We start from the raw sequence: 26,402 nt of genomic DNA on the forward strand, positions 1-26,402 counted from the left end.
ATGGTGCAGGCATACATTTTAAGCTTTGTTGGTGTGTCTGTTGGGATTTTTGGTTTGTTAAATAACCTAATTGCTCTATAAATATTTTTAAATTGTAGTTTTGTAATACATATAGTCTATTTAATTTAATAATAATCTATTAATTTTTGCAAAACAAAAGTTAATTTGTGTGCATAACTATTCAAAAAGACGATACATCGCGATGGACAAAATTGATGTGCATAGTGGGAACATACGATTCCATGTTCTGTTTATTAAATGTTATGCACCTGCATTGTTTGAACACCAGAGGTCGCAATTCTGCTGGTGCAGGCTGGAGAGCCAGTGGGCGTAAGCTAAGAGATTAAGATGTGTCAGTGATTTTTGACTGAAGTCAATCACACAAGCACTTTTTTTGCTCCAATTCTGGGGAGTGGGGATTTTGTTTCTCCAGGATTTGACTTTCTTCGGCCAGGAGAAACAGGAGATTCTCCACCACCCAATTTGTTCAAAATTTGGAGAAAATTGAATCCAAAATTACATTATTTTTTATATTCAATATTTAAAAAAAAAAAAAAAAGGCCAAATTTGTTCTATTATCACCTGGTTGAACTGTCCTCGGCTCCCGTCACCCATATGCTGTGGCGGCGGCGGCTTCCCCTGCTGCATGTATGGAGGGGGCGGGCCCTGCATGTTTCCTGGGGGCCCCTGCATGTTACCCTGAGGCCCCTGCATGTTGCTCGGGGGCCCGTGCATCCCTCCCGATGGGGGTCCGATTCCGTGCATGCTCCCCATGCCCTGCATACTGCCATGAGTTCTGGGTGGAGGTCCCATCATACCTCCTTGCATGGGCCCCTGGGGGCCCATCATGTTACCGTGGGGTGCAGGCCCCCGCATGTCCTGATGCATCATGCCTCCCTGTGGGGGCCCCTGTCCCCGAGGTGGTGGTCCCATCATGCCACCCGCAGGTGGGATGCCGCCCTGAGGAGGAGGACCCTGCATACCCCGGGGCCCCTGTGGCATGCCGTGAGGGCCTTGGGGCCCCATGTTTCTGTGAGGGCCGGGGTGGCGCGGGGGTCCGTGGAGATCCGGGGGACCCATCATGCCCTGTGGAGGAGGAGGACCTTGATGAGGTGGAGGGCCGGAAGGACCTGGAGGGCCCATCTGGCCCTGAGGTATGAAGGGCCCCTGCATCCCTCCAGGGCCCATTGGGGGCATGTTGTGGGGGGGCATCTGCTGTGGGGGCATGGACTGAGGGAAGCCTTGGGGAGGAGGTGCCATAGGACCACCCTGGCCAGGGAAAGGGGGCATAGATCCTGGTTGGCCCCCAGAAGGTGGAACGCCCTGCTCTTGGAGTTGAGCCATTCTCTCAATCTTGAGTTGCTAAAGGGTAAAAAAAATATATATATATACATAATTATTGATTAATAAATAAAAGTTACATTATTTTAATATCTAGTAACTAGTGCTATTAGCCGATTAAAACTATTGGTACCACTTTAAAATAAGACTACCTTTATAAAGGGTTTATAAATGGTTTACAATTAGTTTATTAATGGTTACTAATTAGGTTGTAAATGCCTTAAAAATCATTAATAATCAGTTATAACACATACATAGAAAGGGCAACTATGACCTGTTATTTGCCAAATAGTGAACCCACAGCCATCTATATTGTTTGCCTTTCTACGCCTGCATTATCTAAGCTCCATTAGTAAATCTAATCTAGTGTTGAACAGGGTTTTATTCTGGGTGTGTTTACTGACCTCCAGTAGCATAGGGTTGGTGTACTGCAGCGCTGCCATCTCCTGCTCTATCTCAGCCTGGGTCTTCTTCTTCCCGTCCACCTTCTCATCCTTCCTCTCCTTGGGTATCTCACCTGGAGGCAACGCTGGAACCTTGTTCTCTGCCCAGGCCTAAACAGAAAAACACATTTAGGATGAACAGAGAAAGAGAGAAACACCTGCTGTGTGAATATAAGCATTATAACAGCTCTAATCTCAGTCCTAACTGTAGCTATAGAGGACCCACCTGCTGGAACTGTGCAGGAATGGGTTTTGCATACGGGACTTTCTTGGTTGGAGCTTTCTTCAGGTCCTTCTGCATGACCTCGTCCATTCCCCAGTCCAGCCCAGGGATGCTCATCTCTGCTTCTGGTGCCGTTTCTTTGTCTGCTGATCACATAACCCACATTTTAGCACGTTAATCATTAAAGGAAACTTTTCCATGCATTCAAGTAGTGCTGGGTGGTATACCGATTCATTCGTTGCATTTCTACAGTAGGAGTGTTTTTATCCCAGTAAAATAGAGCTGTAACTACAGCCCTTCTAAATACATTAATACTGCAGCTTAAAGGATGATTTAAATGTATTTTTTGAGCGGAGAAAGAGGGGAATTGTAGCTGATTTAAATACTGTGATGCCTCTAATGGCTTCAATAACGACATATTATATAGTAAATTGATATTAAACTCGTATCTCACTAGTGCAATAGAGCTTTTGACAAATATATATATCTTTAAATACTTAAACACTGAGTATTTTAGGTCAATTGATGGTGTTTATGAAACTATACAAAATATTTTGTAAAGGAAGTTGTGTTAAATTTGTTGGTGTATCTCTTTTTAAGGTCTATTGTTAACATTCTTCAGCTGTTTTTTTTTTGCTAATAAAGTCTGATTTCTTCATATATTGTTTAATTTTGTGGGACAACGTAAACACAATAGTAATCAAAGCCTTCATTTAAAGCCTGAATATTTTATATTATATGTACTACCAGGCATGCAAAAAAAAAAAAAAAAAATTATAATTATCATAAAAATAGTGATATACCGTGAAACCGCCAGAATCTAGAAAAATACCGTGATATGCATTTTTAGCCATACCGGCTAGCACTACATTCAAGGCAGATTTTCATGACAATACGATTTTTAAAACATCAGTGAAGACATGGACAATAAAACCAAAAATCAACTAAAACTATAATTAAAATTGATTATAGTAATTATAGTAGGTCTATACTATACTGTACTATACTGTGGTGGCACGGTGGCTTAGTGGTTAGCACGTTCGCCTCCCAGCACTGGGGTCTTGGGTTCAAGTCCCTGTCTGGGTGGAGTTTCCATGTTCTCCCCGTGTCTGCGTGGGTTTCCTCCGGGGACTCCGGTTTCCTCCCACAGTCCAAAAACATGGAGATCAGGTAAATTGGATACTCTAAATTGCATAGAAAAAATTTAATACTCTAAAATTGTGTAAGTGTGTGTGTAAATGGATGTATGACTGTGTGCCCAGATATGGATTGGCACTCTGTTCTGGGTAAATGCCGTAGTGCTGGATGATACAGTCCTCCAGGTGGACGGTTGTTTCCGGTTGAGAGTACGCTGTGCGCTATTGGCTGCCGCTTCTCACCGGTGTGTGGATGAGTGTTGATGTGTAATGTGCTTGTGTGTAAAATGTGTAAATTGTAAAGCGTCCTTGGGTTTCTAGAAAGGCGCTATATAAGTTGAACTTCATTCACTTCATTAAATGAATCCGACACACAATCTTTAATAATAAAATGTGTCTTCATCGTTTAAAGGCTAAATTACTGAATAAACTCTGAGCTGATTTTTATTTTTATTTTTTTAAGCTCAAAATAGATTTTCCATAGCCTGAAAATTGCTATTTTAAAATTCCATGACTTCTCCAGGTTTTTCATGACCGTACAAACCCTGAAACTTCGTCATGAATGTGCGATGATGCTTTAGAACTGTGGACATCTAACAATCCAAACAGAACGATTCTCATATTTGAGAATTGCTCAATTTAAGGACACAAAAGTGCCAGTTTTTCTATCACTGTTTCTGAGGAGTACATGGTTCTTACTGGTTTGTTCCTGCTCCATGGCGACTTTCAGCTGCTCTGGGATGCCCATGCCAGGAATGGCGGCGAGACTGTTGGGTTCATTGTCATCTGGAAATAATAGAATACAGAAACAGAGTGAGAGAAAGTACTTTTGGCAGTGTGGGCAGTGTGAAGCCAAGTCCTGCTGGAAAATGAAATCTGTATCTCGATAAAAATTGTCAGTACAAGTGTTGTAAGATTTTGTGGGGAAAACACTGAACTGACTTTTGACTTGATAATAAAACACAGTGGATCAACACCAGCAGATGACAGGTCTCGCCAAACTAGCGGTCTGCGATAAAATAAGGCCCTAAAATGATATCATGATATTTCATGGCATTGTTGCGATAACAATACTCTTGGCGATATGACAAAACATTAAAAAAAAAAAAAAAAAAAAAATCAAGAATACACTACTGCAACAAAATAAAAATAAAATTAAAATCATATTATTGTATTATATTATTGCACAATATGATATGGAACACCTAACATGTGGAGTTCCTTCAGCTCAGACTAAAGGCTGGTGTGTGTTGGGAATATGAATCACGTTAAAGTTTAATATTTTAGAGCTGCGCGTGATCCTGCACGCTTCCTGCAGAGCTGCCGCAGTTTACTGCTGCACAGAGCTCCGTGTGTAATATTTATTTCAACTACTACAACAAAACAAATATTACAGTGAAGACCAGGGGTGTCCAAACTACGGCCCGCGGGCCATTTGCGGCCCGTTTCCCTTTTCGGAGCGGCCCGCGAGGTATTTTAGAAATAGAATGAAAGTTGTCCCGCTGTTAAGCAGGTTTTTATAATGTGAGATTCAAAGTTTGAACGCTAGGTGTCAGAAACGGGCCAAAGAGTCTAAAAGCGGAGAGGGTGCACATTTCTAGCGCAGAAAAACGGGGCAGAGTCTAAAAGTTGCCGTAATTAAGGAGTTTAATATTAAGAGACATCATGAAATGAAACATCAATTTGAAAAATCTTAGTTTAAAAAAAACACTGTCAAAGATAGATAAAGATAGTAAGTCAAGTAAAATGGTGTGTAAATGAAATAATCAGGAAAAAATATTATTTAAAGTGGTATATTTCATTATTACAGAGTCTGTGGCCCGTGACTTCAAATATATTTCCCTTTCTGGCCCCCAACAAAAAAAGTTTGGACACCGCTGGTTAAGACTAAATAGTAACTTTTCAAGCCTGTGATTTTGCATAAAATAATTATTTGTTCAAAAAATAAAGCTAAATGCAGCAGATTTAGTGCATGTAAAATTCAAACAAACAGTTAAAAGTAAAAGTATGTTCTGAAACTCACCGTACTCTGCCCCATCCTCCGACATTCCCGGCAGCAGATTCAGGTTGTATCTGTCGCGCATCTTATCGCCTGGTCGATTCCTGGTCCAGAATTTGCTGATGGAGACAGAAGAAACAGTATAAGAGGATGGGTCAGATCTTATTTGCCACAGTAGAGCCTATTATCCGAGACATTTAATTTAATTATCTCTGTTAACTTATTCTTAAAACTACTCAACTCAAAACCCTCACCTGGTGTGATCATTCGACCCCGAGCACAAGATGTGGCCGAGAGGATGCCAAGCCAAGCTCCAGATCATGCCTTCATGAGCCATCTCCATACCGCCCACCTCCTTCTCCACTCTGATAACGAGAAACTTCAGCTTTCAGATTTACAGCTTTACAACAAGACCCAGTAACAACTACAACACTACGCTTTTCTAAAGATTATAACGTTCTGCACTTAAAATCATGTAATAATTCATGTAGTAAAATGTTAATGCTTTTGTTCACCAGCACAAAGTAATGATTTTCAGCTTTTACTGAACAGGTGGGCAACATGTCTCTGAAATTATACATGAATATTTGAGTGTATTGTTGCAATAACTATATTTTTGAGAATGCTAAGAGATATTAATATTAAAATATATATTTAAATGAACATTGTTGTTTTACTCTATAAACTACAGACAACATTTCTACCAAATTCCAAATAAAAATATTGTCATTTAGAGCATTTATTTAGAGCAGAAAATGAGAAATGGCTGAAAAAAAAAAGAAAAAAAAAGATGCAGAGCTTTTAGACCTCAAATAATACAAAGAAAAAAACAAGTTCATATTCATAAAGAGTTTTAAGAGTTCAGAAGTCAATATTTGGTGGAATAACCCTGATGGTTTTTAATCACAGTTTTTAATCATGCATCTTAGCATCATGTTCTCCTCCTCCACCAGTCTTACACACTGCTTTTGGATAACTTTATGCTGCTTTACTCCTGGTGTAAAAATTCAAGCAGTTCAGTTTGGTGGTTTGATGGTTTGTGATCATCCATCTTCCTCTTGATTATATTCCAGAGGTTTTCAATTTTGTAAAATCAAAGAAATGTATCTTTTTTTTTTCTTCATTTTACTGTTTTGTGTGTTAAGTTTTACTAGCATAAAATGCAACGATGTCACATAGAAATAATGTGATGTACCAAAGCATGTACCACAACAGCACAAGCAAGTACACAATTATATAAAAATGATCATAATAAGGATATTTTTTATTGATTCGAAAAATGACAGATGTTATCGTGCGTTATTTCACTATTAAATCAAGGTCACAAACTATTAAAAAAATTTAAGCAGTACATACCCAGTGTGCCAGAAGAGCAGCGACCCGTCAGAACCACCGCTGGCAAACAGGCCTTCATGAACAGGGTGCCAGGCTACAGCTACAACCACACAGTAACAACATCATCAGAGAACACAGTCAAAACCATATCAAAAATTCACGTTTATACACAAAACTAAGCTTTATATTTTGATATTTTACCAGTAGCTTCTTTCTTGTGGCCTCTGAAAACCTGCAGCTCCTCCTTCAGGTTGCGGATGTCGAACAGTTTGCACAAGTGGTCACGTGACGCCGTCAGCAGCCAGTTACCATTGAGGTTCCACTTCACTTCCATCACCGTGTTTTTATGGGCATGTCTGAGACACACGAGACGTGACAGTGAGACATTGCATCAAAATACAGTATTTTACTACAAATCCTGCTGGAAAATGAAATCTGCATATCTATAAAAGTAGTCAGAACAGAGGGAAGCATGAAGTGGGAAAACTAAACTGCACTGACTTTAGACTTGATAATAAAACACAGTGGATCAACACCAGCAGATGACAGACATGTCTCTCCAAACCATCACTGATCATCAGTACATTTTACATTTTATTTGTAAATCAAGGAAGAAATCAGAGTCTGGAGGAAGAGTGGAGAGACACACAGTCCAATCTGCTCGAGGTCTAGTGTGAAGTTTCCACCAATCAGTGATGGTTTGGAGAGACATGTCTGTCATCTGCTGGTGTTGATCCACTGTGTTTTATTATCAAGTCTAAAGTCAGTGCAGTTTTGTTTTCCCACAAAATCTTACAGCACTTCATATCTTACAGCTTCCCTCTGCTACTGACAACTTTTATAGAGATGCAGATTTCATTTTCCAGCAGGACTTGGCTTCACACTGCCCACACTGCCAAAAGTACCAATTGGTCTTATAATATAATATTATGATTTTCTGAGATACTGATTAAGGGACATTCCAGGATTTTGGTACATTTCCTGTCCCACCACTTAAATTTCAAATGTACATATCCAAAATATCTAAATGACTATTTTTTTGTGAAAATGTACTTGTTATAAGACAAACAGTAAAATCTGGTGGAAAAATAAGCTCCTTAGATATTATTCAAAAGACAGAATACCTTTGGACCACCTCAAAAAATGGCCGTTTTCTCTTGTCCCACACATTGGGTGACCAACTCCTTTGGCAAATTTAACAATTAAAATAAGCTCTAAATAAATGACTTCCTCTTGTATATTGTTGATCTGCATCTCCTTTACTTATGAAAACAACTTCTTTGGTCTACATTGTTTTGCATGTTACAGTTTTTATGCTATTAAGTCGTGTCCCACAACATGCGCTCAACCCTGTTACCATAAGGAATTTTACCTGCAGAGAAAGAGTTATAAAATATTTGTCTACTGGCACAAAGGAAGTGACATCACAAGCACATTTTCTGCCCACATGGCAAGACCAAGAGTAAGTGCTCTAACAATTTTCAAGTTTTTTTTCCAAATATGTTTGTCCAAGTTGTGTGTGTCACTCAGTGAACGCAACCCTGTTACTCATATTGTAAGACTAATAATGAGTAGAGTCAAAATTTACTTTATATACTTATATAACCATGTTTGTCCTTGAGCTTGTATACATAGCTACATTTTACAGTTAGCATCTGTTCCTGGGGTAAACCACAACTTAGCCTAGATTTACAACCCTGTTACTCGCAACCCTGTTACTGTAAGTTACCAAATATATTACATAATCTAATTTAAAAAACTGCTTTGATACCTGAGCTTGGTGAATCAAACTTTTTTTATAGTCTATTACCTGTATTTAATAAATATATGACTAAAAATGATCAAATTGAAGATCAAATTTTCAGAAGTGACCACCCCTGAAATGTACCAAAATCATGGAATGTCCCTTATTTTTATTTTTTTTTCACTGGCTGTAAACCATAATAATCAATGATAATATAAATTTAATACATCTATATATGAGTTTCACATTTTAAACTGAATAACTGAAATAAAGTAACTTTTCAGTGATATTCTATTACTCTATTTGTTTGAGATGCATCTGTAAAGCTCTTCTCCACTGTCAGTGTTTTTTCTCAGTTATCACTGAATCAGATCTACTCACAGTGTTGCTAAACTCTGGCCGGTCTTCGGGTCCCAGAACTTGATGGGCTGCTGGCTGTCTTTACTGCCAGAAACCACCAGGCCTTTGGTCGGGTGCCAATCCACACACTTCACGTCTGCTCCGTGCCCTGAACACCAGAGGGGAGGAGAGAGAAACAAATAAACGGTTATTATTAATTATTATTAACACTTTTCCACCATTTCTCACACTTTTATACATCTGTAAAGAACATTAAGCCTCAAATCTTAATAAACGGACCCACAAGTTATTGTAACATATAATATATTGTAATAATATAATATAATATAATATTATTGTAAATTTCAGACTATTTATAGCGTAATAATGTCATTTCACCCTTCTAAAAGCAACTTTTAAAAGTTACTTTTAAACGATTAAGAATATGCAGACACTGGAATCTGGAATATAAACATTTCTTAATGTCTAAAACAAATAAAGTATGTATAAAATTAGAAAAATAACAGAAAACACTGTAATAATAGGCATTATTGAGGTTATTGAGGTAAGCAAAATTGATAGCCATGTACGTTTTTTGTAAGGTCATCAATAAAATGATTATCTCCCAAAGAAAAAAAAACTAAACTATTTTTTTTTTAATTATTGCATTTTGGAGCTTTTTTTTTTGGTCCATTCATCAGTATATTCTGATATATCCTCATCAATACCAGATTTAAATCAATCAATCACTATGTTTATTCTGCACCTTTTGTGGGAGTAACGGTCTCTACACCCCAGAGAATAAGGATTTCTACTAGCTTTTAGTGGATGACTGCTGTGAGGATTTGATTGCATTCAGCAACATCGTTGACATGATTAAAGGGTAACTAAATCCCCTGATTTTAGCTGACTCCACCCTCGGCTCAAATTTGAAAAATGCTTTAAAAAAAAAAAAGAGAAAAAAATGGGAGGAGCAGTGGGTGATGTATGGGTTTAGAGCAGTGTGCCTCTGATAGCAGTACAACGCAGAAGGTTGGACGTCAGCGGGGGGTGGGGGTATTATTGATTATCTGATTTGCATATTGTGATGTGTCCGTGCATAAATTACCAAAATACAAGCATTTTTTATTTTTTAAAGGTTAAGACATGTTTATTAAAATTAGAAGGGCTGTCCACAAATAGTGTATGTATAAACATACAGTTTATGTCTATACAATTATGTCTATATAACCATGAGCAATTATAATAACTAGGGATGCACGGTGACATCGGAACTGCATCTGCATTGGATGAGATATATATATATATATATATATATATATATATATATATATATATATATATATATATATATATATTAGCAGGATCTTCAGCCAATTTAGCCAATATTTCAAACTAGAGCTGGACAATATAATTGATATTTTATTCATCATATCGACAATATACATATTGAGGATATCAGTGCTTAAAGAACACTGACCCAAACTGTACATTTTCTTACAGAGAGTGTAAAATATCATGTTAAATTAAAAAATGTGCAGCAAAAATAATATAAATCACTGTACTCTGCATGAAAGAGTATTTAAATAGGAGTTTTGTCTGCAAATAAAAAACACGATAAATACAGTGTATGATAAGTTTATCTTTTAATAGTTTAATAGACCTATTAAAGAGTGCATTATTACATACAACAAGGAAGGCTTTAACAATGTTCATACTAGGGCTGCAACGATTAGTCGATATAATCGACAATGTCGATTATTTAAATTTGTCGACTACAAATTTCATTGTCGACTAATCGTTAATTTGTAACAGTACTAAATTACACAAAGTGCTGGGGACAGAAGCACAATGGGAGATGGGTAAATGGCTCACTCACACAGTTTACACTGTTTGAGTGTCTTCAAAAGTGCCCAAACACAACAGATTAATATCAATAAATATCAGTATAATCCATGTTTAAACAACATCTGGATATTTAAATCTCACGTTCAGCTGTTTTTCTGTTGTTTTTAGAGATGGAGGACAAGGCAGAAATAATCGTTGACTAGTCGACTAATCGAAAAAAAGATAGTCAGATTAGTCGACTAACAAAATAATCATTAGTTGCAGCCCTAGTTCATACCAATATTAGTTATTGCATCGATCGAAACTAAGAAAGTGTTATCAATTTTGGCCATATTGAACGGCCATATTGAATGCTGGAATAGAACCAAGTGACACTGAGCGTGCTATAATTTAAGATTCATTTATTTATGCTGTTTTTATTCATTTTTGTTAGTTTTCTAAGTTAAAGTTATACCAGTGTGTGTGTTTTCTCTCTGTAGACTTTAAATGTGTATATCAGCATCAGCAGATACTGTATAAACAGGTGCATCATTGAAAAGTTACTTTATTTCAGTAATTCAGTTCAAAATGTGAAACCAATATGTTATATAGATGTATTAAACACAAAGAGTGATCTATTTTAAGCTTTTTTTTTTTATTTTATTGTTGATGATTATGGATCACAGCCAATGAAAACCAAACAAATCTGTGTCTCAAAACATTTTAATATTGTGTAACATCACTTCATGCTTCCCTCTGCTACTGACAACTTTTATGGAGATGAGGATTTCTTTTTCCAGCAGGACTTGGCACACTGCCCACACTGCCAAAAGTACCAAATAGTCTTATATAATATTCAAATTTTTTGAGACCCTGATCTTTGGGTTTTCATTGGCTGTAAGCCAAAATCATCAACAATAAAATAAATAAACGCTTAAAATAGATCAAATGATATTCAAACTTTTTCAGATGCATTAGTACATGTGTAATATTGAATTCCCACAGTGCACAGCCCTAATAAAAAACTAAACATTAAAACTAAGCATTATTTGTAATAAGTAGGGACACAATAAGGGGAGAGTTTTGACCAATGCCAATATTACAATAAAATTAAAGATTTCTATGGAGAAGTGTATTCTCTCATTTATTTATCTAACTTGTACTTTAATAGACTGTTCTCAACTTTAAACCCTCTTTTATTAAGTTAATAGCTTAAATAAAAGAATACATCTTTAAAAACTATTTAAATATATATATATATATATAATTGATCTTAAATTAACAGATTTTATGGTTTTTAAAGTAGCAGGGTTATTACAGATGATTCTATCATGAAGTTATGATCATCTAATATTGTCATAATTTCGATAGAATCATCGTGCATCTCTAGAAATAAGAAAAGCTTTCCTCAATTAATTGTTTTTTTATTTGGGCTATTTCTACTGATACATTTATGTTTTTTTGTTTTGCATATTGCCATCATATGACCACACAGACGATGTGAAAATTACCTGAAGAGACTAAAATAGATTCAAACTGATGATTAAAGGGTAACTAAATCCCCTGATTTTAGCTGACTCCACCCTCGGCTCAAATTTGAAAAATGCTTTAAAAGAAAAAAGAGAAAAAATGGGAGGAGCAGTGGGTGATGTATGGGTTTAGAGCAGTGTGCCTCTGATAGCAGTACGACGCAGAAGGTTGGACGTCAGCGGGGGGTGGGGGGGTGGGGGGGTATTATTGATTATCTGATTTGCATATTGTGATGTGTCCGTGCATAAATTACCAAAATACAAGCGTTTTTTAAAGGTTAAGACATGTTTATTAAAATTGTAAGCAAGTCTGGTTATTTTATTACTTCAGAGGAACACATTTCAGCTATTACTGAAAGTTTACTGGCTCTTTAATGACATTTTGGACACTCGCACACACTACCGAGGAGTTTCATTATACAGCTTTACTGCAGTAGAGGGTAGGGGTGGGCGATAAGGCCCTAAATTAATATCACAAACGATACGATATAACGATATTCTCGGTGATATGACAAAACATTGAATTTAAAAGACAGATTTTTATTTGGCGAGACTATTGCGTATAATATGATACAGCACACCCCTAATTGAGCTTTGTAGAACTTTATGTAGTCAATGATCAAACATGTCATTATACTAGATATGCACTCCAAATATCTCCATACATCCAGGACTGAAATAAAATAAACAATCTGTCTCTAGTAGATATTATTATTTAAAGGCAAATCCTGGGAGAACAATGTAAAATTTCCTTTTGATACAAACAGCAAAAATATTGTACCCTAAAATAATAATATTGTTGGAGGTTGGAGACATTATTGCATACAATACAATACGGCACATCATTAATAGAGAGCTTGTGACCACGGTTACACAATTATGTATCACTCTCCAATAAAAAACAAGTATCTCCAAAACAGCAACTTTACAGGAGAGAAAAAAAAACCTTCTTAACTTTCAATGAAAGTCAATGTAAAGTCAATTTGTCCATTCATCAAAAAATTGTAACAGTAAAAGGAAACCTAATAATCGACAAAAATGGAGATACCTGTTTCTCACTGGACAGTGATAATATACAATATAATTTTAAAACGCAGTTGCAGTCATCTACATTGTTCACACAAGTTTCAAATCCTTGTTTTATCCTAACTTTTTTTTTATTTAAATTTATTTAATCACTACTATTGCATATATTTTGACATTATACTGTTTTTAACATTAGTGTTGCTTCAGCTACTGGTTTAAAGAAACATGCTAATTCCTGGGCTTGGTATTGGCCCTAACTGGGCAATATGATATTTATATCACAATGCAGAAGTTACAATTTAATATACCACAATTTCGTATTGCAATAATTTAAGCAAGGACATATTTTTCCTTTAAATCCAATTTTAGGAGAAATATCATTATAACACCACTATCGTATTTCTAAAATCTTAACAAAAAAAAGAAGTTTACTTTTATCCAATCAAAACAGTGGGAACAGTAACAAAAACGTACAACACCCTTATCCAGTGGGTGGGGGTTAATTAATTACTACACTAAGTGAACCACTTCTGACACCAATCTTTTTAACATGCGAACTAATACTTAAAAATCAATACTGTGCTTTTTCAAAAATCGATACAATATTGCCAAACATATCACAATATTTAAATTAATCGATATTTTCTTACACCACTATTAGTTACACACCTACACATTTTATACTACATGTTTTATACTGGTATATAATATGAAGAGTCTGAATTTTAGTGTGGTTAATAATTTTTCTACTTTTTTTAACTGATTACGTTTTTATGCTATTTATTTAAAAAAAAGACGGCGGTTATATGGAACAATAAACACTTTAGGGAAGAACAGTCTAAAAATGTGATTTTTTTTTTTATTTTGATTAACATAATAAACAGGTTTCAGTAAACCTCACTCTCTTATAACTGGTTTATACCCTTACATTTTTTTAGGTATGTTATTATATATCTTTTATTGGTACAACACTAAAGATATGAAACTTTGATACAGTGTAGTCAGTGTTTGGGTGTGCCCTCTAAATAACTCAACACACAGCCATTAATGGCCAAATTGTGCCCTAAATAAGCCATTTCCAAGGTTTCAGGTGTGAGTGGGGAGCAGGCCTGTTAAATTGGGTGTTTTGACACCTCATGGCGAAGAACTCTCTGAGGATGTGAGGAACAGGACTGTTGCTCTATATAAAATGGCCTATAAAGCTATAAGAAGATAGCACCCTAAAACTGAGATACAGCAAGATGGTCCAGGTCATACAACGGTTAAACTGTGTGGGTTCCACCCAGAATCGACTAAAGCAGTAGAGAGCACATGCTCAGCGTAACATCCAGAGGTTGCCATTTAAAAGTACTGCCAGCATTGCTGCAGAGGTTGAGGAGGTGGGGGGACAGCCCGTCAATGCTCAGACCATACGCCATGCACTTTATATGATACTGGTCTGCATTTCTGTCATCTCAGAAGGTAGCCTCTTCTCAAGATGATGCACAAGAAAGCTTGTAAGCAGTTTGCTGTTTACCAGCAGCAAAAAATTGACAGTAATAGCTGTGTTGAGTAATTGTGAGGACTCAGCTAATTTACACTGTTATACTGTAGCTATACACTGACTTTACATTGTCTCAAAGTGAAACAAGGTACTCACTTTTGTGAGATACTGTAACCATACATTAACCATTTCTCTCTAATAAAGGCCTTTTAAAAAAATGTAAAGATTTATTTAAAACAATGAGGGTCCATTAATTCAATCTAAAGCTGTGCGTTATGGCAAAAATCTCAATTTATTTCTTTATCTCAGTCAATATGATAAAATTCTGCTGGGTGATAATTAAGCCATAGAACATGAGAAGCAGTGCGTTATCACGAATAACATCACGGCTGTGATTTGGTTGTAGGCACGATCTGGGTGATAAGGAAAAATATACCACAAAAATTACAAGCATTTTTCCGATGGACAGTATTTATAATTTTGACATATGAACTGCATCAGCAGTAGCGGACTCTTATTTAAATGCTGTTTATTAGCCCAGAGTGAACTATTTTAAGTGTTTATTTGAAGCTTTTATTGTTGATTATTTTGGTTTACAGCCAATGAAAACCCAAAGATTTGTGTCTCAGAAAATTAGAATATTATATACCGGTAAGATCAATTGATACTTTTGGCAGTGCTGTGGGCAGTGTGCGAAGTCCTGCTGGAAAATGAAATCTACATCTCCATAAAAGTTGTCAGTAGCAGAGGGAAGCTGTAAGATATGAAGTGCTGTAAGATTTTGTGGGAAAACAAAACTGCACTGACTTTAGACTTGATAATAAAACACAGTGGTTCAACACCAGCAGATGACAGACATGACTCTCTAAACCATCACTGATTGGTGGAAACTTCACACTAGACCTCGAGCAGTTTGGACTGTGTGTCTCTCCACTCTTCCTCCAGACTCTGCTCCCTTGATTTACTGATTATCAGTGATGGTTTGGAAATAGAGATTTCATTTTCCAGCAGGACTTTTTGGGTTTTCATTGGCTGTAAGCCAAAATCATTAACAATAAAATAAATCAAAGCTTAAAATAGATCACTCTGTGTTTAATACATCTACATTTCACATTTTTAACTGAATTTGTGGTGAGGACATGATTTTAACTCGATTTTACTTCACGCGACTATTAAATATACTCCTATTAATAATTAAGCTAAATGGCCTTTCAGGTGCAGTTTAACCTGATTTACTACCCAGACAATTACTACAGCTAAGTATAAACCACAATAAACAACGAAAAGTCTAATTAACAATGAAAAGTAAGACACCAATCTTTTTGTTAGACAAAGTCCTTTCTTCTTCTTTTTTTTTTTACCCAACTAGAACACACAGAAGAAGCCTGAGAGGAATATAACAAAAAGGATAAGGGGGAAAAAATGATCAGCAACACCAACCGAGAGCCCATGAAAAGATGCATGTGCATGTGCGTATGTGTGTGAATGTGAAAGAACGAAAGAACGTAGAAACGTAAATGTAGTGCTTGAAAACCCAGAGTTTGTGTGTGTTTCTTTTCTCCTGGAAACAGTGTGTTTGTGTGTGTACAGTATTTAAGTCCGTGGTGAACGTACCTCTCAGAATCCTCTCCTCGTGGCAGCGCAGAAAGTCCCAGATGCGAACGGTTCCGTCGTCAGAGCAAGTGGCAAATTTATTATCCGTAGGAGAGAAACTGAAGACACAGCAGGGAAAGAATCAATAATGAAGGAAACACAGCAGCAGCAGCTCTATGAGGAAATCAGAGACCCCCAGACTCTCCCAGAGGCTTCACCTTCTCCTGTCCACCAGCAGCTCACACAGCACACACACTAAGATCAAACTGAGCCTGACTGACCTAAAGCTCACGATGCTACACCTGCACATAAAAATGATGTTCACGACCAAACACCACTAAAACCTCACCAAGAGTCTCTTCTCTACCAACCCAAGCACGTCAGTAGTTAAGCTCCAATATCAATCCTGCCAACAATAACTAAAAAATTAACGTTAAAAATACTTAAAACTAAAAGTTCAAATGTTCGAGACTGTAAAATGCTGGTTAAAGGTGAAATCTGGGGTGAAACGGACTTGAGTAAGGAGTATGAACTCCTCCTGCATTTTCAAATACAACGCGTTTATCCAATGCTTCCAACAGGCCTACAAGGCTAATGATAGGGGCATATTTGGGACATCATTGTTAGAATTCCAAACATATTGACATTTAAAACGGGCTAGAATTCATGCATTTTGGCAGAATATTTTTTATTATCTGTTCTTCTGTTCTACATATTAACTCAAGATCATCGGTCTGTGAATTATTGTATTTCAAGAAAGCATCACTAAATAACTAACTGAAGGTACTGTGTGTATATAAACAATGTTTTGATAAACTAGCTGCTCACTAAAGCTCTCAGTGTCTCATTTTAATCGTCAGGACCTTCAGAATTCTACCAATGAAGTATGAAGCTACTTTGCACTTAATGGTGTAAAACTAGCCATTTCTTTGCACGGTCAACTCTATGCCCCCATCGCTAGCATTGTAAGCCTGTTGGAAGCATCGGCTGTGAGGTGAGCTATTCAAAAAAAGTTCCTGCTCGTTCATCATCAAGTCCATTTTACACCAGATTTCTCCTTTAACTTTCTCTGGAAAAAAAATGGAACACATCAACACTTAACAAATTATGTACATTTACTATTAAATATATATACTTGAGTATACATTTAAAGCGCAAGACTGATTTATTTTAGAAATTATTGAGTCTGAAGTCTAAATTTGACCTCTTTACATCTCACTAGCAATTAACGAAACAAATACCTTAACAATAAAAAAAAAGTGTTCATTCCAACTAGGGCTGCACGATATAGGAAACATTTGACAATGCAATGTTGTTGTTTTTGTTTTTTTACAGTAGACAATGCAATATTAAACAATGCAAGGAACAGATATCTGAACCGACCGAGAGCAGTGTCTGTGCTTTATAGTTAGCCGATCAATCAAAACCTGAGGAAACAGCAAAACAACAATAACCTGCCTTTTATTAAGGCATTTAAATGGCCTTTTAAAAGGTAAGCCGGGAGGAGTGTTTGGCATTCTCAGTCACATGAAATCACGTTCAGTAGATCCTTCATTTCCACTTGCTTTTAGTGTTTGTGTAATTACGGTGCGCAGCAGTGGACAAATAGCTATTTTATTAAACGTGAGGTCACGAAACTCAAAAATGGACTTAAAATCACAGAAGAAAATTACTCCAGGAACCCTGAGAAACTAATCCCATCCAGATAGGGCTTAAGAGTGATTTTCTGAGATTAAAAGCGTGATTTCGGATGTAACTGGAAATATCTGTGCAAAACTGTGACAAAAAGAGGTGCACAGCTTTTGACAGGCTGTCTCCCGCTGCGTTTAGAAGCACATGCCCAGCCATGTGGAGGCCATGAGGTTGACTTGTGTTTACTCCTGCTTCCCTCCCTCGTGTCAGGCAGCAGCAGCCTGTCACTCACACAGAGACAGCACTGTTTTGATTTAATTGCCTTAGGGGACAACACACATTCTGCATGCATGCAATATATCATGCAGCACTAGTTACAAACAGTTCAAATGGATCAAATGAAATAAATGATTAAACAAGCACACTTTACTGTCTACCTATTGCTATAACTGAATTAATGCTTGAAGCTATGTAAACAGTGCCAGTATGTAGAGGTTCCTAATTAGCATGCCTATCAGTTTCTTTAATTAGAAAAAAAATAAAAAAATAAATACATAATGAGTGACTTGTGAATTGAACAAGGGAGGCCTTCACCTGCCGAAACACATCCTAGCAGAAATGCATCCAAGACTACTTTTACACAGCAGATAAATGTGGCCTTTTTCGTCAAAGCACACAATGAATCTGACATTTTCATTAGCAATCTGGGCCAAATCAACATGTGGTATTAATATCAGATACACATTTAATTCATGTCGATGCAGCTCTGTCTGAACCCATGTGACTTGTTTTCAATGTCAAACACAACAGAAAACGAGCGTGAGTAGACGGGAAAATGGACAGCAGCGGTGAGTTAGGGTTTCAGTGCTGAGACCTTATAAACACATTCGAACTGATGCGTTTCTTCCAATAATATTAGAAGGCTTGTGTCGCAGCCACACTCTATGTTCCTAATTAATAGTCCACACGTTGATCCTGATCAAAGCGTAAAATGTCATTTTCAGCGAACTGGAGTGAATTCATGGTGATAAGCTCAGCTGCACTCTAAACTCATTCATAGCTCTTGAGATTCTTGCTGGGATCAAAGTGAAACTTAACGTGAAGCACAGAATTTGGGCCACTTTTACCTGCTGTGTAAATGTAGCCCAAGCGTCTGATCTGAGATACTTTCCATATAGGGGCATATATTTAATTTAGCAGGATTTCTCAGCCAGATAACCTAAAGTCGCAAGACGAGGGCTGATTATTGGTCAATTTTGACAAGCTTGGGAGGCGGGGGTACTCTGCACCTTTATTTTGTTTTATGAGGATACAACTCAGCAGCACCATCTAACCTTAAACTTTATGAAAACTAAACTTTCAGGTCCAGGATCTGCTTGATTGCTGCACCTTTATATAAATGAAAAGTTCCCCGTTAAACATCCCTTAGTGCAAACCTAATAACTGGTTTCATCCTTCAGTGTGAACACACAGAAATAAAAGAACCTTCATAGCTACTTGCACTTTTTAGATTTAGTGTGAATCTAAGGGGGGAGAAAAATAATTGATCAAGTTTATTAGTTCAGATGTGATCCCCCCCACCCGCCACCCATTGGAAGACGAAGAAGCGAGTGGTTGTGGAAGTGAGATTGTGAAATCCACGCGTGTACTTGTTCCCGAAGACAGTTGCATTACTTTACTTGCATTTTCTTTTGCAATTCTTTGCATTACTACATGTGAAAAAGCGTAATCTTTATTCTTGCAACCTTTATTCTTCTTTATTTAAAAAATATCCCTTTCTTTTTATTCAAATCTAAGCAAAAGGTCATGCTGAGTGCGGCAGATTCTGATGGCCAAAGGGCTGGACATCAATTTCCCCATTGAAAATGTACCAATGTGAAAATGTACCAACTCTTAAAGAAAGAGGACGTGTATGGATCTGGGCCATCAGTGTGTCTGTCCATCATCCTCAGTACAACAACACACTGCTTAAACCACTTAGTCCCTGTGTGTCTCTCAGTCAGTCACGCAATCTTTGCATCTAATGACCTTATAGATAAAGATAAATGTCAATACTTTATTTAAAAATGTGAAAAAATAGACCTTTTTCTGTACAATAGTAGCAAATTACGTATAGAAACACCCATAATACACAGGCAACTTAGAGGAGCCACAGGTGACAAATCAATGCAGTGTTGCGACAGCACACACATACACGTGTCAATAATAATAATATTAATAATAATAATTAAGGACAGGAACATTGAGCAGCACAGGGAGAAGTATAGAAGAACTGAGAACACCGAGGGGAGCCCCCTACAGACAGTTCCCTGGCAGTGCAGGGTCAATAACAACAACAGGCTTGGGTTAACTACAGAAAATGGTAGATTGGGTATAGACCTGGCCTCTCTAATCGCCTCCTTGTGAGCCTGGAACATCTTGACGTTGTTCATGTTGGACTGCCAATACTTCACGTAGCCTCCGTGGTCAGCAGTCAGCATCCACATGTCGTTATGAGACCAGGTCATCGCCCTGACGGGACTGTCATGAGCCTGTGTTACAGAGCGAGAGAGAGAGAGAAGGAGACAGAGATAAAGGTTAGCAAAAGTATGGTACAAAATATGAAGCATGGAATATGGGCTTGCCTGCTTATTTCATTAACCCATCTCTAATCCTGGTCCTGGAGGCACCTAGCCATGCCTGTTTTAATGTTTCTTAAAAGCTTTAACACAAAAAGTAAAGAAAAAAAGGCAATTTAACTAATGAAGGTGCACTTAAAATCCTTTAATTTTCCCAAAAATCAACAGTGCGCCTTATAATCCAGTGCTCTTTATGTATAAATTTTACCAGTCAGGTATTAAGGAGCAGTAAAGCCACGCCACTGAGTTCTAACCCTGCGTTCACACTGGAACGCGACGAGTCGCTTGTGTCGCCCAGCGTTTGTCGCTTGTGGGCGTGTCAAGCTCAACGCCCGCGTTTATCATGGTCCAGCCTCCGACAAGAAAAAAGGCACAAAAAAGGAATCACTTGGCCACTTTATTCTCCAGCTATAACTCCCAAACTTGCTGGACTCTTGTGCGTTTCTGTGATTTAACTGCGCTGGAAACGCAGCCGTTCCCACAGACTGATGTGGGTCCACCCCGTTCAACAGAAAGAACCGGGAAAGAAACTAGAAATTCAGAGAGCAGGAGCTTGAGGACGTCGAACCGCCTTGTTTGTGATTGGTCCAAAGAAAAGCTAGGAGCCAATCGGGTTAGAATGTCGCTTCACCGCGTCATAACTCATTTGCATAAAGTTGAGAAAAATTCATCTCCGTGTCGCTTGTCGCTCTGTCGCTTGTCGCCTCTCGTGTGTCGCGGCGACAAATCGCGCCCTGCCATAGGAAATGAATGGTCGCCTGTCGCTTTGTCGCTTTCCAGTGTGAACGCAGGGTCAGGGTGAATTTTTCTCCAGCACTAAGGCTGGGTGCAGCAGCATTAGCATTAGCCGCTAATTGTAGCGCTAGCTCTTCCAGTTCGTTCATAGACAAGTATATTACAGACTGTGGTCTGCGTGTTTGCCATGTTAAAGCAAGCTATGTAGGACGAACTGCTAGCTGACAGCTCCGGGACGCTCAGTGTTTCACTTACGTCCTGCTAACGCTGCGGTTAGTGGCTAATGCTGCTGCACCTAGCCTTAGTGCTGGAGAAACTTCACTGAAAACTCATACTTAGACTAAATATTGGGAATCTGAGCTAACTGTAAATAAATGGAAATAAACAGTTTTGGGAGAGAAATCTGTGTAGATTAAACATCCAGCACTAATTTGACTTTAAAATATTTTTTTTTACAGTTTTACAGAATTACAGTTTTGTTTACTTAGTTGCTTCCCTCAGCTTTACCATGAGAAAGAAAACATGGACTTGTTGCCAGCTTCTACAGCCAATGAGAGTGCAACATGCAGGTGAAGAGACTGGCCCAGCATGTCGTCAGACCTACACTTCGATCATCTAATTCAGGAGCTATGGTCACTGATCAGACATGTACTGTGCAAACCATGAATACTAACACGTAGATTCCCAATGTCGTAATTACAAAAATAGAAGTTTAGGATGTTTAGGAAATGCGTAGGGCATGGTGCCTCCAGGATCAGGATTGTGCATGTGCATTGAGTATGGACCAAGGACTCTGAGACATATTCACCAGAAACACAGTTTTTACCTGTAAAATTGTCTCAAAGTTGAAGGTAAGGCCGTTCCACAAAGTAAATTCCCCACTGGAGGCACCAGTCACAAGTCGCCTGCCTTCAGGGGTCCACTATATATTAAAAAGACAAGAATAAAAGGGATTAAATGAGAGAGAGCTCCATAGCCAATAACCATATTAAACACGTTTCAATGAGCCTTTGTGAGGCAGAATATAAGACAAGGTTCAAACCCAAGTTATAAATGTTAAGCGATCTTTTGATTCATGTTTAGATGCATGAATTTCATTAAAGCAACTTCAATGGCAACTCTGTCAATACAGCTCTGAAAACGACGAGTGAGTGCTTGCTAATTTTCAACTAGTAAAGCTTGTTTTTGGCCCTAGATCAAGTAAAATGTTCTGACTTTGGCTGTGGACAAGGGCTATCATGTGATCTTATTTTCTGGACAATTTAGACTAATACTAAGACCAGTTTATTCGACTGACAATGACAATGCGTTAATAAAGTGCAATAACAATTTTAAAAGATAAATACAAGGCATATCTTATTATTATTATAATAAGAATATTCTGGTATTAAAATTGGTATATATAAACTGCTTAAATTTCCTAAATAAGCAAATAGAATAAGGTCACAGTTTTTAAACTAAGCTGCCATGTAAGCTTATCTGGGGAGCTGTTAACATGTGGTAACTCTGATAAACTTATCCTGTACAACAGAGAGAACTTTTGCTCTTCCTTTCCTGGGACAGTCCTGATGAGTGCCAGTTTCATCATTATTATGTTTTTTTTCATAGTCTTTCCTGTGACTGCACTTGAGGAGACTTTCAAAGTTCTTAAAATTCTTCTTTTCAGATTGACGAACCTATCTTAAAGTACTTTATCTTTACTTGAGTAGTTGAGTAATTCTTCTCATAATCTGGATTAGTACATTACTCAAATATTCACTATTCACTGTATACCTGTAACTCTACCTCTTCACTACTTTACTTTAACTGATGCTCTCAAACACTTTATTAAGAGACAAGAAATTCAAGTAATTCAAGCTCTTATATACTTGTGTTTAACTTACCCGTACAACAAACACGGGGCACTTCACTTTATTGGTGGACGTTCTGACAAACTTTGTGGTGACTGCATTCATGGGATTATTGAGCATCCCAACAGGAGGAACCATCTGAAGAGGGTTGCAGAGACACAGAGAAATTGTAATAATCCAGCATGATCACGGTTATATATGGGAACTACTTTGAGAGCCAGATAAAGCACTCACATCATTGAAGCAACCTGCATCTGGTTGGACGGCACGGAAATCTCGATGATCACGCTGCCAGACACGATTCTGGACAAAAGCAAAAATAAGTTAACTTCTGAACCCGGAATGATCAAAAAATATATAATTTTTACTGCTGCATGAGGCTGTACCTCCAGGTGTCTGATGACTGAGGGGTTGTAGTCTATGGTTTTGCGGTTGACTGCTTTTCTCATACGCTTGCCATCAAACGTGAGCTGCTGCATGGCCTGCTGCTGGGCGAAGTCCGGCCGCTTGTAGAACAGCTGCCTCGGCGCCTGGTGCTGGAACCGAGGCATGTGGAAGAAGCGCGGTGGAGAGCCGATGTCCGTCGCCATGATGACCAATCAGTTTCACCTGTGGGCAGGAATTATATGATCAATTGACGTCCATTTAATACATTTTAATTCATAAACTGCACACAAGAAACCTTAAAAAAAAAAAAAAGTAAATAAATAAATACAATAAGGCTACTCTGTTCTATACAAGTCAATGAGCAATTTCAAGCACTTAGCTTGAGAACTCTTACAAGCAAAACTCAAAATCAGAATGACATTGACCAATTACTTTAATGCTTAAACAAAATAATGTTAACAAACATCCTGCCTGCTGGCATGATCAATGATAGCTGAGAAAAGAAGCTGCACACAATATAAAGGGACATATTCAAAAATGGTCTTTCAAGTCACTGAAATCATTGCTTTTGCCTTAATCAGACATTTTGATATTTTAATGCAGTAAGCCTTATGGCTTATAAAATGTGAGCAATAGAATAAATTTATATTAGGTTTTATTCTGCTGCTTATGTGGCTTAAACTACAGGTGAAACTGTTTACCCATTTTTCACAAATCTAAAAAAAAAAAAAAAAAAACATCTGGATGAAAAAGTCTCACTTAAAAATACTTAATAATTTAGTCATTAAGTGCAGACGAAGACTGGGATTTTTCTATCGTAATAAATCTGGTCCGCCTAGGTTTTCCAGAAAAAGAGTAGTAGAGGTAGTATTGGACTACGCTGATGTAATTTAGAGGCAGGCGTCAGCTAGTGCTCTAAAACCCCTGGATTCAGTTTACACTATTCACTACATTTTAGCCTGTCAGCATATCATTTTATTCTGAATTATTTTATTTCTTCTTAATTAAATCTTATTGTTTGCTTGTTTTTATAATTGAAACTTATTTTTCAGTCCCATTAATTTTGTAAAGGCTTGACTGCAATGAAAATGAGGGGTACCCTTAATGTATTACCGAGTAGAAATAAAGGTTGATTGATTGATTTAATTTTAAAATATATATTTTTTTCTTTACCAAAGCAGCAAGTTTTAGCTAGTATTGCACAGAACAAATATTCTCAATACTTAAGTCATTAAAAATAGTAAAACATAAGCGCAAAACACTCTCCCCCCCTCTGCCTGCAGGCTTATTCTGCGAGTGAGCAGAGAAAGCCGGGCAAAGCCATTAATAGCAGCTTGTACAGAAAGAACAAGCACAAAGTAAAATATGGAATTATTTGGCAAAAGAATCTGACAGTCAGGGCAAATCCATGGACACATCCGAATCAGTCTGCAAAAGATGATTTAATCCTGTGCAGGCCTAATCATCATGTTCCTCTTTTTCAGGAGGCAGTTTAGGGCAGTGATAACTGTTTAAAGTTAACTGGGTATATCCTCTTGGACAACTACAAATGTGGAGAACATCTCAAAGTTTGCACTAAATCAAAAATCAGTCATTCAAAAGTAGATTATCAGCACCAGTTTCAAGAATGCATTTTAAACTCAGCTGCACTGGTAATTGCAATCACAGCATGTACAGTTTTGTCGATCATTTGTATTGCTAGAAAACGCAATCGTCAGAAATGTGTATTAAATGTTTTTTCATAATATTATTGTTAAGATTTAGTTTTATTTATTTTGTTACTAATAAAAAATATATTTATTCCATTATTTCTGATGGGTATTGTTTTGAAAAGAAACATGCTTTAATTTAAAAGATGAACCCATTTTCATATTTGCTATTCTAACACTTCGAAACTGGAATGAATGATCTATGGAGAACACTACTGCATATATAAATGGTCTAAATATCAGTACTGACTTTACAGCCTATGACAAGTTGTTCTTATTCTGAATCCACTCAGCAGTCACATGCATGGATCAAAATAAATTAAAGGACTAAAACAAAGGCACAGAATAAGCATCCAGCAAAATCTGCAACACAATATGCATTTATTTGCACCCCACACTGTTTCTGTCTTTTACATACAACATTTATTACCATACAGAAGTTAGTCCACACACTTTAAAATTTAATATCTAGTTTTGCAGTCTTGTATCGATTTTCAAAAACACAGTATAAATCAGGGGTGTCCAAACTACGGCCCGCGGGCCATTTGCGAGGTATTTTAGAAATAGAATGAAAGTTGGCCCGCTGTTAAGCAGGTTTTTATAATGTGAGATTCAAAGTTTGAACGCTAGGTGTCAGAAACGGGCCAAAGAGTCGGAGAGGGTGCACATTTTTAGCGCAGAAAAACAGGCAAAAGAGTCTAAAAGCAGAGAGAGTGAGCATTTCTAGCGCAAAAAAACGGGGCAAAAGAGTCTAAAAGCAGAGAGAGTGCGCATTTCTAGCGCAGAAAAAGGAGCCAAAGAGTCTAAAAGCGGAGAGAGTGCACATTTCTAGCGCAGAAAAACGGGCCAAAGAGTCTAAAAGCGGAGAGAGTGTGCATTTCTAGTGCAGAAAAACGGGCCAAAGAGTCTAAAAGTTGCCGTAATTAAAGAGTTTAATATTAAGAGACATCATGAAATTAAACATCAATTTGAAAAATCTTAGTTTACACAACACTGTCAAAGATAAAGAGTCAAGTAAAATGGTGTGTAAATGAAATAATCAGGAAAAAGTATTATTTAAAGTGGTATATTTCATTATTTGTTTTATTACAGTCTTTGGCCCGTGACTTCAAATATATTTCTCCTTCTGGCCCCCAACAAAAAAAGTTTGGACACCCCTGATATAACTGATAAAATATTAGCTTAGATGTAAAGATTGGTGGATCATTTTGTTTTGTGATTAAACCTTGACAGAGACCAAGATAGCAGCTGGATTACTAGAAAGTAGTGCCATTAGACCCAACTGTTTGGACTGGATGAAAAAAGTAGTCTTATTTTATATAAATTTTAAAATAGTGTTTTTTCTACTGTTTCAATAATCTGTTGCAATATATGATATATGTGATGAATATTACTATTTTATTGCCAATACACAGACATACATACATCTGCACCAATGCCTCTATTAGAAACG

The 26,402-nt window shown here is 37.3% G+C and overlaps 1 protein-coding gene across 4 annotated transcripts in view; it reads right to left on the minus strand.

The window, feature by feature from the left end:
• wdr33 (WD repeat domain 33) overlaps positions 1-26,402 on the minus strand; it is a 46,065-nt gene that overhangs the window by 13,166 nt on the left and 6,497 nt on the right. For 2 of the 4 annotated variants that reach the window (XM_049478868.1, XM_049478870.1), the window contains exons 2-16: positions 23,240-23,462; positions 23,088-23,156; positions 22,887-22,991; positions 21,830-21,925; positions 20,030-20,181; positions 16,040-16,137; positions 8,603-8,729; positions 6,679-6,833; positions 6,499-6,577; positions 5,397-5,507; positions 5,167-5,261; positions 3,843-3,929; positions 2,011-2,150; positions 1,746-1,895; positions 583-1,362 (exon numbers count right to left, since the gene is read on the minus strand). In XM_049478868.1, the coding sequence (XP_049334825.1) occupies positions 583-1,362; positions 1,746-1,895; positions 2,011-2,150; positions 3,843-3,929; positions 5,167-5,261; positions 5,397-5,507; positions 6,499-6,577; positions 6,679-6,833; positions 8,603-8,729; positions 16,040-16,137; positions 20,030-20,181; positions 21,830-21,925; positions 22,887-22,991; positions 23,088-23,156; positions 23,240-23,443 (2,448 nt within the window). In that variant the 5' untranslated portion in view covers positions 23,444-23,462. Of the gene's footprint in view, positions 1-582; positions 1,363-1,745; positions 1,896-2,010; positions 2,154-3,842; positions 3,930-5,166; positions 5,262-5,396; positions 5,508-6,498; positions 6,578-6,678; positions 6,834-8,602; positions 8,730-16,039; positions 16,138-20,029; positions 20,182-21,829; positions 21,926-22,886; positions 22,992-23,087; positions 23,157-23,239; positions 23,463-26,402 lie in introns of all 4 variants that reach the window. The other 2 variants (XM_022678640.2, XM_049478869.1) reach the window with 1 other exon arrangement.

This window comes from Astyanax mexicanus, chromosome 4 (genome assembly GCF_023375975.1).
Source record: "Astyanax mexicanus isolate ESR-SI-001 chromosome 4, AstMex3_surface, whole genome shotgun sequence".
Taxonomy (NCBI): Eukaryota; Metazoa; Chordata; class Actinopteri; order Characiformes; family Acestrorhamphidae; genus Astyanax; species Astyanax mexicanus.